Raw genomic sequence first — 20,822 nt, forward strand, 5'->3', positions numbered from 1 at the left:
TTAGCATTAACAAACCCTTCAAAGCTGCCATGAGAGACGAATGGAACCAATGGATGAAGTCTTCTGGGGACAATTTTACACCAGCAGGAAGAATGAAGAAACCAACTATAGGAGAAGTTTGTACCTGGGTGAAAAGATCCTGGGATAATATCAAGATTGAGATCGTTGTCAAGTCATTTAAGAAGTGTGGCATTTCAAATGCCATAGATGGAACTGAGGACAAGGCAATATATGAAGACAGTGATTCGTCATCAGACACAGATGAGGACAAGCTAATGGATGGGAGTTTTGACAGTGATGAGTTGTATGAATTTTATGATGAATAAAACTTGAGTTCAATAACTTTATGTAATACATTTTTTTTCAAATTTCGGGCCCCAAAATTAAGGTGCGTCTTATACATGGGGATATACGGTAGTTATAAATTGGCATAATTAATATTAAAGACCAACCATTAATATTCATTTCATTCTGGGGCTATTTGACCCTTCTTCGGTGGGTGGGTAGGGCCAAATAGCCCCAAAACGGTGCAGTCTGGGTGGTGGTATCTGCTGAGAATAAATAACAATAGTCTTCTCCTTTGGTGAAGTGTTACTTATTCGAAGTAGTGCAATATCATGGCAACTCGTAGTGAAAGTATTCACAATATGAGATTTAACTAAAATGATGCCTTTTTGCTAATTCAGAGTTTGCTGGGTACTAATATGATGCAGTTCAAAGTTGGCATTCGAGGTGAGCGGACGCACTTAGACAGGGCTCCTCAGTTAAGTGGTTTACTTTTGGATAGTGCTTTTAAATATTTGATTTATTTAGATATTGTTGGATTATTTTGTTATAGGTTTTCCTGTAACTGTTTGATTTTAATAATATTATAGAAATAATTTTTTAAAGTTACTTTCATTGATATTTATTTAATTTTATAATGGTAGTTACGAGATCTGCCTTAAACACGTCACAGGGTATCGTGACTCACACGGAAATAGCAGATGGCGATTTACGGGTGAGTCATGATTTAATTCGTTGTGGAACCTGTGGAATGTTTTCCAAGGTCGACCTGGTGACTAATCCTACCTCACCTGGGGATTCTTTTCTTTGTGATCGATGTAAGGAGTGCACCGATCTTAAATTACAATTTGGTGCACTGATGGAACAATTTGAGTCCCTGAAAAAACGAGTGCTTGCCCTCGAAAATAATGCATCTGGGAGCTCGTCAGGGACTCAAAACTCCAGCAATCTACCAAGTGATGCACACCCGATTCGAGCCTCAAAACAGAAAAACCAAGTGCAAACTACTCTGGTTAAAAAGGCCATTGTTTTATTAGGAGACTCCATTGTCAGGGAAACGGGGAATATTTTTTGTAATAAAGATAGGTGGAGCAGAACCAGGGTATGTCTGCCGGGAGCAACTATTGATGATGTCACCAACAGATTGTCAGATTTTAAAGGGGGTAAAGAAAATATTAATATTCATGTGGGGACAAATGATATTAAACATACACGATCTGACGATTTGTTGGGAAAATACAGGACCATGCTGAGGAAATGTCGCGAGCTAGGCCATAATGTCTATGTGTCTGCAATTCTGCCCAGACACGATAGGAGGGATTATATGTTAAGAGCCTTGTGGATTAACTCAAGACTTGAAGGAATCTGCAAGGCTTTAGGGGGTAAATTTCTATCAGCATGGCCCACACTTGTAGGTAGAAGGAATTTGTTTTGTAGAGACGGGATACACTTAAACAAAGGTGGTGCAAAATGGCAAAAGTTTTTGCCAGTATTATTGAGGATACCTTACAGGTTCAGGGAAACTGCTAGTTACGGGGGGGGATGTGGGTAATACTGACACGCATTTATCTGATAATATTGGTCAATGTAACTCTTGCACATACCTTAAGAGTTCTTATCTGCTACCCCAACTGGACGTATTATCTAGATGTTCTGGGGGCAAAGACGTTTCACGTGAGCGGGTAGCTAATATCAGGGAAGGGAGCCTAAAAAACTTCAAGGGTTGTGTTAGGGTTGTTAAATATACAAGAACAGTAAATCTTAATTGTTTATACAGTAACGTTAGAATTGTCGTCAATAAAATGAGCGAATTCGAAATGCTGGTTAAAACAAGTAACGCGGACATAATAGGGCTTACAGAGACATGGTGCCACCCGGAAATTGGGGATGATGAGTTTCAGTACTGCTTGTATAATGTATTTAGGAAGGATAGGTTAGATAGAAGGGATGGTGGGGTAATGCTTCTTATCAGAAGCAGCCTGAGTGCGACGATAGCGTTCCCGGATTCAGAATTTCACATGCTAGTATAGAGTCTGTAGGGTGTGAGATAGTTGGAAACAAAGGTATAATGCGAGTAGGAGTAATCTACAGACCAGGTGATTGTGAAGATTATGACAAAAGCCTCTACATGCAAATGGAATGGGCAAGTAAGCGTCAATGCCTTATTATGGGTGATTTCAATTTGCCTCTAATTTATTGGAGTAAATGGGAAGGAAACTCGACATGGGGAACAAAATTTTTAAATCAACTAGATGACTTATTTGTATCAACATGTCAGGGAAAGTACTAGAGAAAAGAATATCCTAGACCTCATCATCAACACATGAATCAGATGACATAACAGGGCTGACAGTAGAGGAACCAGTAGCAGGAAGTGATCACGGAGTTCTACGGTGGATGATGATGAGAGAGGTGGCAGAAGTAAAAGGCAAAGGAATGGGTTTTAATTTCAGAAAAGGCAATTACGATGCCTTAAGGTACTACATGGCCTCTAACTGGGCAGATATCGCGCAGAGAATGAATACAATTGAACTGTGGTACGCTTTTAAAACATTAATCACAGATGCCTTGAATGCGTATATACCATTAAAAAAATACTCCACGAGAAGGGTTCCAAGTTGGATGAATAGTGAAGTTGTCGCATTACTTGAGCAGAAAAATGTGGCATGGAAAGGTTACAGAGCAATAAAAAGTACTGAAGATTATAACAGCTACAAGGTGATGTGTAATAGAGCCACAGAAAAGGTTCGACAGGCAAAGGCAGTTTATGAGAAATCACTAGCAAACAGAGCAAAGAGGGGGGATAAAGAATTTTTCACATATATAAATGCCAAGAAGAGCAGGACAAACCAGATCGGACCTTTACGTAAGGGAAAGGGGATAGTAATAAATACACCAGCTGCCGTTGCAGATGAACTCAACAGTTATTTTGCATCGATATTTACAAATGAAAAGTCTTTTGTGGCAATGGGAAATTGTGGGAGCGAAGTTAAAAAATATATAATTAATGATATTGAAATTTCGCAAGATTATTTAATGAAAAAAACTTTCGAACCTACAGACCAGTAAGGCTCCTGGAGTTGATGGAATATACCCTATAATCTTAAGAGAGGCGGCAAGCGAGTGCATTGAACCATTGAGGCTAATTATGCGAGCATCACTAGACTCTGGGGAGATTCCCTTGGATTGGAAAAGTGCAAATGTATCTCCCATACATAAGGGTGGCTCTAAAAGTGAAGTTGGAAATTATCGACCTGTCAGTCTGACTTCAGTAGTAGGGAAAATCATGGAGGCAATGATCAAGGGTGGAATTCAGGATCATTTGGATCGTATTGAAATTCTCAAGGATACTCAGCATGGTTTTGTAAAGGGAAAATCATGTTTAACAAATCTGGTTCGCTATTTCAAAAGGGTCACTCATGAGCTGGATTTAGGGAATAATTTCGACATTGTTTATTTAGATTTCAGCAAAGCTTTTGACTCAGTCCCACATGAGCGGTTGCTTTATAAGCTGGAACAGGTTGGAATCACTGGGAAAATCCTTAGATGGATAGAAGGATGGCTTCAGGGCAGGAGGCAGAGGGTTGTGATAAATGGCTATTCCTCAGATTGGGTTGATGTAAGAAGTGGGGTTCCCCAAGGATCAGTATTAGGACCACTGTTGTTTTTAATTTTCATAAACGACATTGATGAAGGGATAGAGGGCGTGATGTCTAAATTTGCAGATGATGTTAAAATTGGTAGAGTAGTTAATGATCACTGTCAAGCTGAGCTTCTTCAGAGAGACCTAGATAGACTTCAGAAATGGTCAGAAAAATGGCAGCTGTGCTTTAATCCAACAAAGTAAGGTATTACACCTGGGAAACAGTAATCACAAAAAAACTTATTCACTTGGTGGAGTTCAACTAAACCCAGTACTGGAGGAAAGGGACTTGGGTGTTACGATACGGTCAGACATGAAATTCTCTGAGCATTGTAAACAGGTTGCAAGGAAGGCCCGTGGTGTCCTATCGATGATCTATCGAACTTTTGCAAGTAGAGATAGGGACGTGATAATCCCATTATATAAGGCTTATGTTAGACCACACTTGGAATACTGTGTTCAAGTATGGAGACCACACCTAAAGAAAGACATCGAGCTTCTTGAAAGGGTGCAAAGAAGGGTAACTCGTCTGGTGAGATCGGCAAAAGGGCATCCTTATGAAGAAAGACTTCGAATATGTGGGTTGCAGAGTGTGGAAACTAGACACCTTAGAGGAGATTTGATTGAGGTGTTTAAGGCTCTGAGAGACATCAGTAAAATGAATGCGGACGAAATTTTCAAGATTATAAATGATGCTAGAACTAGGGGACATAAATTCAAGTTACGGGGGGAAATGTTTAGATTGAACTGCAGGAAGTTTTATTTTGGCCAGCGAGTTATAAATTACTGGAATAAGTTGCCTTCATGGGTGGTAGAGGCCGACAGTTTGGGGAAATTCAGAGGTCATCTGGATAGTACTTTCGGGTAAGGGAAGCGCATAGGATGATAGGTTTAATTTCCTTTTTATTTATTTTATTTTATTTATTAATTATTATTATTTAGTTATTTATTTTATTTATTTATTTATTTTTTGTTTTTATTATTGTTTTGTTCGGATTTTTTTTTTTTTTGCTGGTGCAGCATAAGCCATAGGCTTTCTTGCACCATGCGGCCATTACTAATACTAATTTGCGCTAACTTGTACATTGTCTAATTCTCTCGCAGCCTAAGGCTTAAGCTCTTAAAATGTTTCAACCATAAAATACTTAATGACTTTCTCTTTTTTTTGTATGCAACAACTTGAACAAACCATTTTAAAGACAAAGTACATTCATTTTTAAAAACATTAATGAAAAGAAATAAAATTGACCTCAGCAACACTAAAGCAGCAGATGGATATAAGTATATCCATCTGCTGCTTTAGGGTAACAGATGGGTATAATAAGTATGGTTTTGCCTCAAATTTTTGGTGTCCCCAAAATTCATAAATCCGATATTCCTCTACATCCTATGTATTTTCCATTTTCCAATACTAATGAAGTCTTTCTACATAATAAACACGTTTTTTAAGCCATGTCTTGCTTAATTTGACATTAAATCGGTAACATGAACGTAGATGTTAACCATACATTAGAACCCATACCTGTTGTACAATGATAATAGTTTGTTTAAAAAGTCACACACCAAATTACATCCCACAGATATAATCAAATTTACTAGTTTTCTAAGCAGGGCCTTAAGAACAAACATACAGACTGCCCACAGGACTTCAGCTTCACTTCACAAAATTATTTATTGCATATAGCATACAAAACATTTTTATACCCTTTCCTCCTAACTATTCTACTCTTTATCCATTTTGTTGATGATATGTTTTTAGTCGGTACACCTAATAACATCAGTATATTATTTGACAGGTCAAACTCTTTCAGCATAATGTTACAATAAGTATGACAGAACAGAAGAATAATAGCAGTATAAACTTGTTAAGTCTTTCAATAACAAAAAGCTATAGACGATTACTAAGATATTTAGAAAACCCACACGTATGGGAAAATATCTTCTTTTCTATTCCCATCGTGATCTCAGTGTTAAAAAATAAGTTCTCTAAAACCAGGTTCTGAATGCATTTCATTACACCTCTAATCTTAATTATCTGAACTCTGAAATTTCTATATCAAAAGCAGTTTCACACCAAGAAATTATCCTACAAACATGTTTAAAAAGACAATCAATTGTGAAAAAAGTAGAATCATCTTTTCACCTTTCCCTTGAAACAGCATACAGCAGCAGAACAACCACGAGGCAAATTGCCATTTCACAATCAATTCACTCATCTTTGAGGGTGATCTTTCATAACATAAATATAAAACCTTCCTCTGCTATATATGAAAATATTGGCAAGGGGGGTTAACTATAACAAAAACCATGACACACAAAAGTTAAATAACACTATTCTCACTGACTGTCAAGGTGACTACTTACAAAAATACACAAGATAGGATAGTATAGTAGCATCATTATAGTTTCGCTTCGGATTAAGGCCAGTGGGAATTAAGCAGTCATCACACTTAAACACCCCAAGCCAATGTAGTTCTTAAACTTCCTCCCGCTTGTGAACTTAAAGTATATGACACGTCTATTAAAGTTTTTCAATACCACTTTTTTTTTTTTTTTTTTTTTTTTTTTTTTAATAGAAAGTGAGACTGCTAATGGACATTTCCAACAGATGGATCTTAAAGCACATCACTTTTGAACACAAGTATATAAGAAATTGTGTTAATAATATGATCACATCACATGACTTCCAATGCAGTCCATTCAATGGAAGTCTCTACTTTCTCACCCTAATTCTATGTTCCATTTCTCAGCAGATGGCAATTCCTCAACCAAAAACTTTGTTTCAGTTATGAATATGTTTATTGTGTGGGGGAGGGGTTGGAAAATTTTTTTATAGGAAGATATTTTTTACCTTGTCATTTTTAATTCTTCATTTCTTAATATCCATATAATTTAATATTCTACTCACAGTTCCATGCACTTTTTACATGGGAGTATCATAGGGAGATAACCTTTTACAAATCTTTTGATACAACTTGACTTAGAATTATAAATAAATACATATTCTATTTATACTCTGAGACAACAAAGTCAGGAGTTCAAATGACTTTGTTGTCTCAGTGAGACAACAAAGAATTTTTGAACTGACTAGAGAGAACACACGAACAGAACTGTAGTACCTGAAACACAGAACTGAAATATAGTCATTTGAAGCATGCATACTTCTGTACCCATCAGCTTCAACCACTCAGCTACAGCAGCCTTTAATGATAGATGGATTTTTATCAGAATTACAAGTGCTTTATAACTGATCTGGTCATAGAGGCTCCTAAACTACAGTGACACATGGCATGTAGATTTTATAATGTTATGTTATCTGAGTAACACAATACTGAAGTATCACTGGAGGTCTTTTAACTCTTGTCAGTATGACTGTACCAGTGAACATGCACATATACAAACAGGGCTGTTAAAATTGCTGCAAACAAATGTAAGAGCATATTCTAGAGATAAAAATAAGAAAAAAGTTCCCTCAAAAGTCTATTTCTGAGATATTAAACATGAATCATAAATTAAACAACAAAAAAGAAAGTGTAATAAGCCTCTAAAAGGAAAGCATCTAAAGCAGCTGTTCAAATTTTTCCTTTTGCTTAAGCTACATTCAATGTAATGAATCCATGATTCTCTGACATGTCTTGTCATTTCAGGATTATTCAAGTTTAGTCCTGAAATACAGTTTCAGCAACTTCCAAAAAGTGATTTTTCAATATCTTGCAAAATAACAACAGAATAAACCACTGATTTCATGTAACCACACACAAAGTAATCTATGGGCTTAAGGTAAGTGATTGTAGTGGTCATTATATGGGAATGTTCTGACCAATGCCATGGTTATTGAACTTCATATTCAGAAACATCATGAATTTGATAGTATTTTTTTTTTTTTTTTTTTTATGAAAACCCCAAACACGAAAGGTATCAAAACCTATAGTACTTAGTACCGTGCATGGGTTGAAGGAGAAGTATGGGGGGGAGTGAGATGCCGGAAACTTTGCTCTAGAGACTAAACATGGGTTTCACCACTTCAAGCCTCCAATAAGCAAAGTGGTGGTATTTCACCGGTTGATGTAACAGCTATTATGCTCAGTCTACATTGATATCAATATTTGTAGAAGAATAAGAGAAATTTAACCTAATATGATACATAGAACACTTTCATATGATACTTTCCAGAAATTAAAATAAATAAAAGATTAACGCAAAAAAGATTACATTAAAAAATCAATTGAAAAAGATTCAAAAATTCAAAAAACAATTTAAAAAAATTAAATAAAATTATATATTTTTAAATTTTAACGTAAATTTTGAAAAAAAATTTACTTCCTGAAGCAGACAGTGCTTTTTAACTGTATGTCGTGATCACAGAAATGGAAATTACGGTGTATGTAAGCTTGAATCTTAAATAGAGATTTGTGCTCGCTAATGCACATGAGATGTCTTCACAAAAGATTATTTGTCTTCACATATGCTAAATGTTAATAGAATTCTCCTGTAATTTAATTGGTTTCTGCAATTAAGTCTCATATAATTATGTTTGACATTAGTAATTTTGGCCTTGTTAAATAAAAATGTATGGTTTCGTTAACAGCATGAAAGGCTAATTCTGATGCTAATAGAACATTAATTTTTTTTTTTTTTAACCATAAAAAAAAGTACTGCGATTAAATATACATTACGTTTCAGATGTTACAATACACGTTAACTATGATACCATTTTACAAAACAATGTATATCAGACAAAGCTGTATAACAGTATTTAATGCATTACTTTGCATTAGCAATGCAAAGTAATGCAACACTTTGCAGAAGCAGTGTCAAATGCTTCTGCAAAGGCATCAAGCAATCTTGCAATCCAAGATTTGGAACCCATCATGCAGAGACCTTAGACATGTGCAAATGGCCATATAAAATGTTGTGGGCAGGCCCATAACTAATTCCCATTGAATTTGCGATGAAATGAATTGCCACACGTCTGTCACTCAGCACCAACTGCTCAACCTTTGCAACTGTCACTGTCTGTAGATGGTCTTCCTTCTCTTGGCTTGTCGAAGAAATTTGTATGACCGCACCGGAACTCCCATTTCCACTTTTTTTACAGTGTCATAAGAGGGACAATTCTGCCCATACACAGCTTTCATTCCTTCATCAATTTCCTGAGCTATCTTGCCCTGCAAATACAGGAACCTGATCACTGCTCGATACTCCACTTTGTCAACCATAGTGTCCTTCCTCAGATTCCAGGCTCCAACTTTGGTGTACTATCACCTACAGGAATAAAATTTCACATGTTAGTTATTGAATATGTATTAAAAACAGCATCTTCCTACCGATGTTTTATCCAGGTCAGGGAATGAATATTTTGATACCCCTTCCTATTTCCAACTTCAAATGTGGAATGATTGTGGGAGCAAGAGGTGCAGATGTTGCTATCTCAACAACAGCCAATGTGGGTTAAATGATCTCATTCTGTGGTGTCACAAGCCTACTATGACTGGATCAACAGCTGTTGAACAACCAGTTAAAGGTCACACATGGGACAGCCATTTGTGGTTGATGCAGTGAGCATCATGCATCTCTTCTAGTAACCTAGTACTGATGCAGCACAGTGGCCCAGCTAACCACTTAGTACAAGATAGGAATGACAGGACCATTCACATGGACTATGTGTCAGGCATTATTTCATACAGGTTATGGCAGTTGATTGACATAACAGGTAGCTATGCTTACTATGAAACAAGAAACCACCTTACGTGAACAGGTTAACACTAACAATAGACCACCAACATATGAAAATCTGCCTCCTGGTCTGTTGTTTCAAACTTAATCCTGTTAATGAGTGTATCTGCATTTGTAGAAATGCAACATGAGACCATAGCAACTGTTGGCATGCTGGTCATTGCAGGTGGTGGTGTTATGGTTTGGGACTTTGTGTGGCATGCCCTGGGTTCTCTGATCACTGTTAATCAACAGTGCAATGGGAATACCTACCTTTCTACTGTCGCTAAGTACACCCACTTCATGATGAGAGTGTATTCACACAACTCCTGCATCTATCAGCAAGACAAAGCAACCATGAGTTAACAACTGCTGGACCATGTCACAAAGCCCAAAGGTTGCTAACTGGTTTCAGGAATGTGACAATGAATTCCCCATCTTCTCCCAGCCACCCAACTCATCCAATCTCAACCCACTTAAGCATTGGAAACTATCAGAAAAGGACACTCAATGGTGCTGTAAACACCCACCTGATAATGTATAGGCATTAATGGACACATTGTGCAATGCATGAGTACCACAGGACACTCTGTGGACATTGACAATGTCAATATCCCATTGTCAATGTCCTTGTGGAGTCCACAAGGTATTGCAGGGTGTTAGACAGGTGATGGTAATGCAAAGTCTAACCCAGTGTATTATTCTGTCAGTAAATTTTAATAAAATAAAATTACTGTGATTTTTTATTTTAATATGATGGCGGCCTAGAAATAATTGTCTTACCGCATAACCCTTGAAGGAATACAGATAAAAAAAAATTTGCTTTTTTTTTCTCTGTATTCCTTCTACAAGGCTCAATAAGTTACAGAAGAATAAGAGAAATTTACCTCAATTGTCCATAGAACACTTCTATCTAATGCTCTCTGAAATTTAAACAAATATAAAACTATTGGATGATTGTTTTCTACATCAGCATGTTCGGGAGGCAACTAGAGGGAGTAATACTCTTGATTTGATTATCAGTAGTGATTCTTCATGCATTAAGAATCTGCAGGTAAATGAACCACTAGGTGGCAGTGATCACAGTGTGCTGAAGTGGGATTTACTCAAAGAGGTAACTACCATTAGGGGTAAAGGGAAGGGTTATTGCTTTCGGGCGACTACGATGGACTGAGACAGTATTTAAATTCTATACAGTGGGACCAACTGATGATGTTACCAACAGCAAACTCAAAATGGGAAGCATTTAAAGAACTTATCTTGGAAGCTACTAGGCTTTACATACCAACTAAGAAATATTGTTCAAGGTTTAGGCCTAAGTGGATGTCAGATGAACTAATGAGACATATGGCAGAGAAGAAAAATGCATGGGATACATATAAATTAACATGTGACACAGAAGCCTATGATAGATACAAGTTGATTTGTAACCAAGTTACAAAGGAGGTTAGGCAGGCGAAGGCAGATTACGAGAAATCTTTGGCAAGGGATGCAAATAAAAACAGCAAAGAGTTCTTTACTTATGTAAACTCTAGAAGGAAGGGGATGAATCAGATTGGTCCACTTGATATCGATGGGTCAACTGTTGATGATCCTGCTCAGGTAGCTAACAAACTGAATGAATATTTTGCATCGACATTCACACATGAGGAGTTATTCAGCGAGGGGAATGTCAGAGGTGTATTCAACTCTGGCAGTAAGCTAGAGAATCTTGTAATAACTGAGAGTAAATTGGAGGAGAAATTGTTGAAGATAAATACAAGAAAGGCACCTGGGGTGGATGGGATCTATCCAGTTATATTAAAGGAGGCAGCAAAGGAAGTAAGCAAACCATTAGCCATAATTATGAGAGCTTCCTTGGACTCAAGGGAAGTACCCATGGACTGGAGATATGCAAATGTGACCCCAATTAACAAAGGAGGATCAAAGGGCGACAAGTAATTATAGACCTGTTAGTTTAACTTCTGTTCCTGGAAAATTAATGGAGGCACTGGTTAAAGAAGCAATGCAGGATCATCTATACAAGACTTCAGTTATAGCTCAGACACAGCATGGTTTTGTTAAGGGGAAGTCTTGCCTGACCAATTTGATTGGATACTATGATGCAGTCACAAAAGAATTGGATGCAGGGAATAACTTTGATATTATATACTTGGATCTTAGAAAGGCTTTTGATACTGTTGCACATGGAAGACTGCTGCACAAATTGGAGCAGTGTGGCATTGAAGGCAAATTGCTGCTATGGATAAAGGGGTGGTTGAGGGGGAGAAGACAGAGAGTGGTAATCAATGGACACTGCTCATCGTGGACTAATGTTATTAGTGGAGTCCCTCAGGGTTCAGTATTGGGTCCATTATTGTTTTCTGTATTTATAAATTATTATTATTATTAGCTGTATGGTGCAAGGAAGCCCAAGGCTTATGCTGCACCAGCCAAAAAAAAAAAAAAAAAAATTCCCTGAGAGAGAGATGTAGAAGGGAATCACCAAGAGAGAGAAAAATGATGATATCCAGCTCAGGACCCTGGGTGTGCCAAGCCCATACTCACCAGATGTGAGCCCCTGGGGACGATATTGATGATGGTATATCAAGCTTAATGTCCAAGTTTGCAGACAATACGAAGGTTGGCAGGATTGTCAAGGACACTACTGACACTATGCTACTGCAACAGGATCTGGAAAGGTTGAGCAGATGGGCTGAGAGGTGGCAAATGAAGTTTAACATTGACAAATGTAAAGTACTACATATGGGAAACATCAACCCCACTGCAACATATCAATTCTGTGGTACTACACTGACAGTGGTAGAGAATGAAAGGGACCTGGGGTGGTTGTGCAGGCAGATATGAAGTTTTCTGAGCAATGCAGACGGGCTGCAACAGTAGCTCATGGTGTATTGTTGATGATATATAGGAATTTTTCTAGCAGGGATAAGGAGATGATTATTCCCTTGTATAAGGCAATGGTCAGGCCACACCTCGAGTACTGTATACAGGTCTAGAGATCTCATTTCAAGAAGGATGTAGAGATGCTGGAATAAGTACAGAGAAGGGCAACAAGATTAGTGAATGGAACAAAGGGGTACTCTTACGAAGAAAGGCTTAAGTTTTGCAAATTACAGTGTCTGGAGACTAGGCACCAGCGAGGTGATCTGATAGAGGTGTATAAAGCCTTGAATGGTTTGAGCATGCTCAATGCTGATAGGATTCTTCCTCTTGCTCAGAATAATCACCTGAGAGGGCATAAACTCAAATTGAGAAAAGACAGATGTAGGATAGACGTGAGGAAATTTGCCTTTAGCCAGCGGGTGGTTGGTTGGTGGAACAGACTTCCATCCCTTGTCGTGGAAGTTGATAGCCTAAATAAGTTTAAGGCTCAGCTGGACAGGTATTTCGAATGAACAGAGGGGTGAAGTGGAAGTGGTTATGTTTTTATTTATTTATTTTTTTTTTTTTTTGGCTGATGCTGCATAAGCTTGCTTTCTTGCATCAAATGCCTCTACTAATGCTAAATCAAATGAATTCTCACACCCAAAGCAAAAAAAATCATTACAGTGATGATAAAAATTAATTTTAAAAAGTTTAAATAACTTAAAGAAGTTAAAGTTGAAATAAAAGTTTAAATTATTTTATATCATCGCCATAATCATATTTTTTGCTTGATTTTATTAATGGACAATGTCTTCTTTCATTCAGGGTTGCTTATTGAGAGTTTCATGTTGTTGTTGATTTAGGGATTTATTAGGTGCATTGGCAACTATGGACATAGTGCCCATACATATGGTAAGTAAAAATTTTATTTCCTGTCAGATAGAGATAATTGCAAAAAATAGTACCAGCAAATTAGTTTAACTAGTTAAAGGAGGTGGTATACATTAATCATTTTTAGAAAGATAAAAATGCTTGAGACATTTGCTTTATTGTTTAAAAGTGAAATAAGTGTAAGAGGGTGTTCAGTTGTGGCTGGAGTGGAAAGATTCTGGCATTCTATTGTATATTTTAGACATTCAACAAGGGTATGGTTTACTGAAAGCACTGCATTGCGGTGTTGACACTGGGGGAGGGTGATCTCCCCTCTTAATAGATAACTATGAGTGATATTTGTGTGAGCTATTCTCGTAGGAGTGCTAATATTACCTCTTGTTGTCGAATTGAGTTGAAGCCATCGCTCAAGTTTTGGCTTGATACTCTGAAGTTTATTGCTATATTGATTTTTCCATTATAATTGCCACTGGTACATGCATTTTCTCTGTATTATTGATTTGTAGTCTTGATATGGTACTTTCCAATTGTCAATGGGTGGTAAAGACAGCCGATTTTGCAGCATTGTCAGCTAATTCATTTCCAGCACAGGTGCATGCTTTTCTCAAGTTTGAATAAAGTATTCAAAGAAGAGGTTACTTCCTTTAAGACTGGGTGGGTGATATTCATGGGATTTTTCAGGGTTTGAAGTGCTCTTAAAGAATCTGTAAAAATTATACTATTTACAATATCGGAGGACTCTATATGCTTCATTGTAATCTGAATAGCCATTAGTTCGGCAGAAAATATACTGAACTCATATGGCAATTCATAGGCCAAAGTAATGTTTGGAAAAACTGCGGCAATTCCAACGTGGGCCTCATTCTTTGATCCATACGTATGCACTACAGCGAAGTTGGGGAAGCGAAGTTGGGGAAGCGAAGTTGTATGCACTACAGCGAACGATATGCATACTGTATGCATACAATTGTAAGAAATTTTCTTTATGCAATGCAGATTTATGCCATTGATGTAGGGATAAATCACATAAAAGGTGAAGTCCCAAGGAGCACAGGAAATTGGAAGTATATTTGCAACATTATTAAAAGCCAGATTTAGTTCATCTGAAAGGTATTTTATTCGATACACAACACAGGAGGGATTTTTTTTCCTGGTTTTGGTATGGCGATAATGAAGGAATGGCACCATGAAGAAGGATAGGCATTTTCAGAGAAGATCTGATTATAAAAAATTAATAGGGTTCTCAAGTCTTTTCCAAGTAAATGCGTTAGCATAATGTAATGAACTCCATCTGGACCTGCAGCACTATTGGAAGATCTGTTTAATGATTCTTGAAGTTCTATTAATGTAAACGGTTGGTTGTACGGGAATGAGCGGCATGTGAAGAAGTTGATTTTATACCGTTCTGCACCTGCTTTGATGTTCTGGAGGGTGGATGCATAGGCGACAGAAGCTGAGATTTTTGCAAATGATTCTGCTAACATTTGCAACTTCTTCAGGAGTAGAAATGTCTTTCCCTTTCCAATGAAGTATCGGAGAGGGCAGCCGAGCAAATTTGCTATTTAATGCCTGTATTCTTTTCCAGATGACCTGTGTATCCATGTATTTGGCGATGGTTGAGGCAAAAGCAATCCATAAATCCCATTTCGCTTTCCGCCTAACTTGTCTTGCTTTTAGTCTTAAAAGTAATTAGGTTAGTAGTGGTGGGATACGTACAGAAATTATTCCAAGCATGGTTTTTTCCCTGTTTGGCAATTAAACAATCTGTATTCCAACAGTGATTTCTGTGTTTTTGGCATGGCATGGCATGGATTTTGGAATGGAGGCCTTAGCTGCAGTCATAATCTGATTGGTTATGTAAGTGTTTACAACATCAATCAACTGATTTTCAACATAAAGCCTGTCTAGAGATATTTGGGCAGAATAGCCATCCCAATTAGCCTTTTTAAACTTCCAAATCCTATCTTGTCTACATGACAATTTTAAAATTTTGGTGAAACATGCGGTGACAAGAAAGTTTCCTGTACGCATACACCTATGGGTTTGAATTGAGCAAGTAAATCCTTTAGGTCATCAGAATGACTGACTAATCCTCTGTAATTCCATTGTATGATGTTGTGCCTCTTTTTAGTTTAACTGAGGATGATTCTTCTGACTGCTTTTTGTAAGGGGAGCATTTTTTTTTCTTTTTTTGAGAAGGTAGGGCATCCAGTATCCAGTGTCATTCGCATGACATTCTATATGGGTTCCTCATAATCTGAGAGTACATCTACTTCCATACTGTTTGTGGTTTTCTTGCTGTCTTTAGGTTTCAATTTTTCACTATCATGCGAGACTGCTGGAGCACCAGCTGGAATGCTAATTGAAGTGTTGGTTGCTTTACTGGTTTTAGTTTGGGTGTGTCCTTTCCAGAGTTTGATAGTGTTGTTTTAACCAAGTTAGATAGAGATGTGTTAGGGGGTATTGATACATCTTTTTGAGCTGCTGTTGAATGGGGGCTTCGAGTGGGAGATGCATAAGAACGCCTGGGCATGGTCAACATAACTTGTCTGTGTCCCTCAGGATATGTCACTTTATGTTCTATTTTATATTTTTGAATTTTCTTGCCTGTTTTCCACATTTTTTTTCTTGCCTGTTTTCCACATTTCGCATGACTTAGAAAAGGCTGAGTGACTTTCTTTGTAGTTGGGGCAAATGGGACTTAATTGAACAGCCTGCTTGTACATGCTCCTTGGAACCACAAATTGAACAAATGGCATCACCTCTACATGCCTGCTGGGAATGTCCATATTTCTGGCACTTAAAACAATGAATGGGATTAGGAATATAAGGCTGAATTCGGCAGTTTAAATAGCCAGCTTTTACTGATGATGGCAAATCTGGGGTATTGAAAGTTAAAATGATGGATCTAGTTGGGATGAGATTTCCATCTTTTTTAGCCATTATGCGTTTGGTGCCGATTACTTTTTCATTATTACTCAGTTCTTGAACTAATTCCTCTTCAGATATTGTAAGTAGGTCCCATTCGGTTCTGGTTTTTCTAAAGATATTATACTGAGACAGTTTTGGTGTATCTTGAGGTTTTAAATAGGTCTCTTGAAGGCACAGACATATTGGCATATATTTAGAGGTAAGATCATAAACATCAATATTGGCACGGAAACCACGACAATTCCACTGAATTATTTTGTTCATTATTTGGTTCTTGTTAGGCTTTCAGAATGTTTCTGAAGTTCTGATTTTCGCTCTTGTTTTTATATTTTTTTTGGAAAGTAAGGCTTACATGTGTCCATGTCTTCATCGACAAAAATTTCTAGGACACCATCTTCTGCAGATTTTTCATTATTATCCATTTCTTCTTGATGTCTCAGAGTTTTGATTGGTTTTTCTTTGCATTCTTGGTCCGGCAAATGTAGTTTTTTTGAATGGTATGGATATTGGCGTAGTGACTCCTTGAGTTTGGGTTGCACTGTACGGGTTTTGACGTAATTTGAGAAAGACTCTTTTGGAGGTACTGATAATTCAGTTTGCGTTGCTGTTGACATATTTTTTTTATAATTTGGACGTACATAGGTCTGTTTGGATGGGTTGGTGGTGAGATGATCCGCTTTGCCTCTTGATAGAAAACATTGTTTGTTTTATATTTCTGAATAAGTTTTTTGTTTTTCCAGCGTTCACATGTTTTAGCATAGGCAGGGTGATCCTTTTTACAGTTTGGGCTTATTGGTTTAGGGGTAGTACAGGCTTCGCAGTCATGTTCTACTGAACCGCACTTTGCACAAGTAGGGTTCCCCGGCAAGCTGTCTGGGAATGTCAGTATTTCTGACATCGGAAACACCGTAGCGGGTTTGGAATATATGGTCTGACATTGCATACCAGATATCTGGCCTTAATGGATGTTGGACAATGTGGTGTGTTAAATGTAAATATCAGATTTAGTGTAGGGGTCGCATTGCCATCTTTTTTGGTGAAGAATCTCTTCACTTGAATAACACCTTGTTCTTTAAGTTCCTCTAGCATCTCTTCAGACACATCTAGTAAATCCCAGGCTGAGATCATTCTTTTGGAGGAGTTCAGTGATCTGTGGGGTTGCAGAACTACTAGTAACCACAGTTACTGGTAGTTCTGCAAAGAGCTTAATGCTCAAAAGTCGCTCTGAATGTTTAGCATTAGAGGTCTCTATGAGGATGTCTCCTGACCTCAGTCTTTTTACAAATTTGGGAGGTCCAGCTCTACTTTCTAATTCATTTTGGACTCTAAATGGTAACAATTTTCCAATTGCATTTTCACCAGTTGAGTAGATAATTAAGAAAGTAGGAATAGGGTAATTCACTGTCTCAGTGTTTTGGCTTTTGGAAGTTCCTGCATTGGAACTGTCTTTCATTTTGAATGTCTCTGGTGCATCTGGCAGCCCAGATAAGTCAGAGATTGATTTTATCATGACGTGCTCTTTTAACCGTGGGAGATTGCCTTTTTCTCCCAGGTTACCAGCCCCACCACGTGGAGGCAAGAGCGGTGTCACCTAGTGACTCAAGCAAAGAATAAAGGGCTAGTATAAACTAAAAATAAAAAAGGGATTAAAGAAAGGTGATTTTCCTTTCTAGGTTATAGTATTTGGATAAATGTATTTAAAAATAATACTCAAGAGTTACCGGTCAAATGAAACTCAGGAGAAACGTATTTACAGTTAAGCATACCAGATAATCACTATGAAAGTCGCTGTGGCCACTAATATCACTTGGAACTCGGGGCCAATATAGTTTGATGTATTTAGGGGTTAGGTTGAGGTGCCTGGCCATCAATTCCAGGTGCATCAAATCATTACTGTTTCTTTTGGTGTGAGAATTCATTTGATATAGTTCTATATTCATTTAAATTTTGGAGTGTTGAATTGAAGTGTTCTAAAGACAATATTGAGGTAAATTTCTCTTATTCTTCTATAAAATAAAAAGAAAAAAATTGGGTGAAAGAATTTTTCAATTTAATTTGCTTCTACATACACCTCACTGTGCATTTTTTGTAATCTTGTTCATTTTGATCATCACTTACCAAGTTTTTATGCCACTAAAGTAAAATTATTTAAACTGAAAGATCAACCATTTCTTTATAGCTGCTCTAACTTCTTCAATGGCATCATATCTGTTGTCTCTCAGATGTTCTTTAAGTTTGGAAACAAAAAGTCACTTAAAGACAAAGCTGAACTATAGGATGTGGAACAAATTTAAATCCAGAAACGAAATCATGAAACCAGAAATGTACCAGGCTTTATTCATTTTATAATTCTTTTTTCATGCGAAGAGCTTATCCAATGTCACAGTTACGGGACCAAGTTGACAGTAGTCTCTTTTCCCAAGAACTCAATAACTGTTGAACCACATGTTAAAAGATGCTTTTCAATGAATAAACACTATTGTGCATGTCGAGGAACTATCAGCTAGTGCAGAACATAGCTGGAACTACTGTGCCATTGTTCAAATAAAATTCTATCATATGAGAGGTCATCGATACTGTCTACAATCATTTTACTCTTCTGTTCTCTTTTTATAGTACAGCCTGTCTCCAAATTTAAGAGAAAAAGTGCAACAGAATAAGGACTGTGGGCCACATCAGTCAAGAAATTTGTTTTTGTGTAAATGTCAAGAAATCATAAATGTACAACCTGAAATCATAATGAACAGCCTAGTCTCAATTTAAGTTCTAAATTTGTTGATATCATTGTTACTACATTCAATGAAGTGTCTTCTCTACATTTCATCATTAGAAAAAAACATTGATATCTTTGTAAAACAATGAAAGCAAGGGCATCTCAATACAGAAGAGTCAAAACAATGGAAGAGATTCACAGAACATTTTCACTGACCTGAAGCACTTTTTTCTTCTGACTCTGTATCAGAGCTTTCATCATCATCATCGTCATCATCTTCTTCATCATCATCATCTCCACCACTGTTTTCTTCAGTTTCCTCAGAATAAACAGCATAAAATAAGGAACTATTACATACAGAAGACAACTGCACATATTTACAAAACACTGAACATTCAGACAATGACTCACTTTTCTCTACTTTTCATAAGCTTCTTTTTCGTACAAGTTGTAAGATGAAATGTTCCCTTATGATTTGGTATTAGAGAAAAAAAAGTTTACTGCAATTACAGTAGAGCATTGAAAATGTGAACTTCGATAATTCAAAACACCAATAATCTGAAAGAGCCAGTTTATTTTTTTTATGCTGGTGCTATAAAATAATTACAGTGAGCTCAGGTTGTTGTGATCATGTTTGCGAATTGAATTTTGATTATATTATATGGCATTTCTAATAAGGCGAAAATTGCAAGAATATTATCCACAGGCTATAAAAAATGAAGACAAAGCAGAAATTTTCACCTTTTTTTTTTTTTCTCTTACCAATTACAAAATTAAATAATACATAAAAACTGGAAGAATATTATAACCACAGGTTAACAAAATGAAAATAAATGCTTATGTACATAAGATATTAATTAATACGCAAACAGTACTAACTAAGCATAACACTTTGTAATATGTTATTCAACACACTTTGTAAATCTGATAGAAATGTTGACTAACATTTTTTTTTTTTGGGGGATGGGGGGGGGGTAAAATCTAAAACGTAAAAAAAAAAACTTAAGCAATAATCAATAACAAAACACTGCACACAGAAATCCCGACTAACAATACCCGCAAGTGAGATACAGAGTAAAAAGATTTTGAACAGTTTTTACAGAATTTTATTTCACCATACTGTAGCTTTAGTCTTTTAAAAGGAAGCAGAAATTTTTACCAATTGAATTGAAGATTGAGATTTAAACAGATTTTCAAACGGAGAAAGTGGATCTTTGTTAAAATTTTACAAGGTTGGAAAGTAAATCATAACAGACATTAAAAACAACAAGGAAAAAATTTAAGTTTGCATTGAAACTTGATTCAGATTGTGCAAAAAAAAAAAAAAAAAAAAAAACTGCAAACAGCTAATGACCCATTCCTCAAAGATGTCGTTTATTTGTGGTTCACACAGAGACTAAGTTTAGGAGAACCTATATCTGAATTTTGTTGTGTGAAAAGGTGCTGGGTTTAAAAATAAAAAATTAGGCAGTCCCTCAGTTTTAAAGCCAGTGTTTTTATTTCTAAACTTTGACTTTTTTCTAGTCTCCAGAACAGTATTTTTGGTAAGTTCAAAAATCTAAACAAAATCAAAAGTCCAGACCACCCCTGGTACCAATTAGTTTGAATTATCAATGCTCTACTGTAATTCTATGCATCTCATTGAAATACATAGATGCAAACATTTAATGGGCATTATTAATATCCCTCACCCATTCCAGAATGAAACTAAGTGCAAGTAATCCCATTGTGCCTACAGCTCAGTACACAAGGTAATAACTGTTTCTGGTATTCATT

The 20,822-nt window shown here is 36.7% G+C and overlaps 1 protein-coding gene across 2 annotated transcripts in view; it reads right to left on the reverse strand.

The window, feature by feature from the left end:
• LOC150087230 (kinesin-like protein KIF21A) overlaps nucleotides 1–20,822 on the reverse strand; it is a 779,086-nt gene that overhangs the window by 386,263 nt on the left and 372,001 nt on the right. For both annotated transcript variants that reach the window (XM_090371900.1, XM_090371899.1), the window contains exon 15: nucleotides 19,263–19,365. In XM_090371900.1, the coding sequence (XP_090228026.1) occupies nucleotides 19,263–19,365 (103 nt within the window). The remainder of the gene's footprint in view (nucleotides 1–19,262; nucleotides 19,366–20,822) is intronic.

Source organism: Mastigoproctus giganteus, chromosome 4, assembly GCF_048544385.1.
Source record: "Mastigoproctus giganteus isolate SK-2022 chromosome 4, ASM4854438v1, whole genome shotgun sequence".
NCBI classification, from domain to species: Eukaryota; Metazoa; Arthropoda; class Arachnida; order Uropygi; family Thelyphonidae; genus Mastigoproctus; species Mastigoproctus giganteus.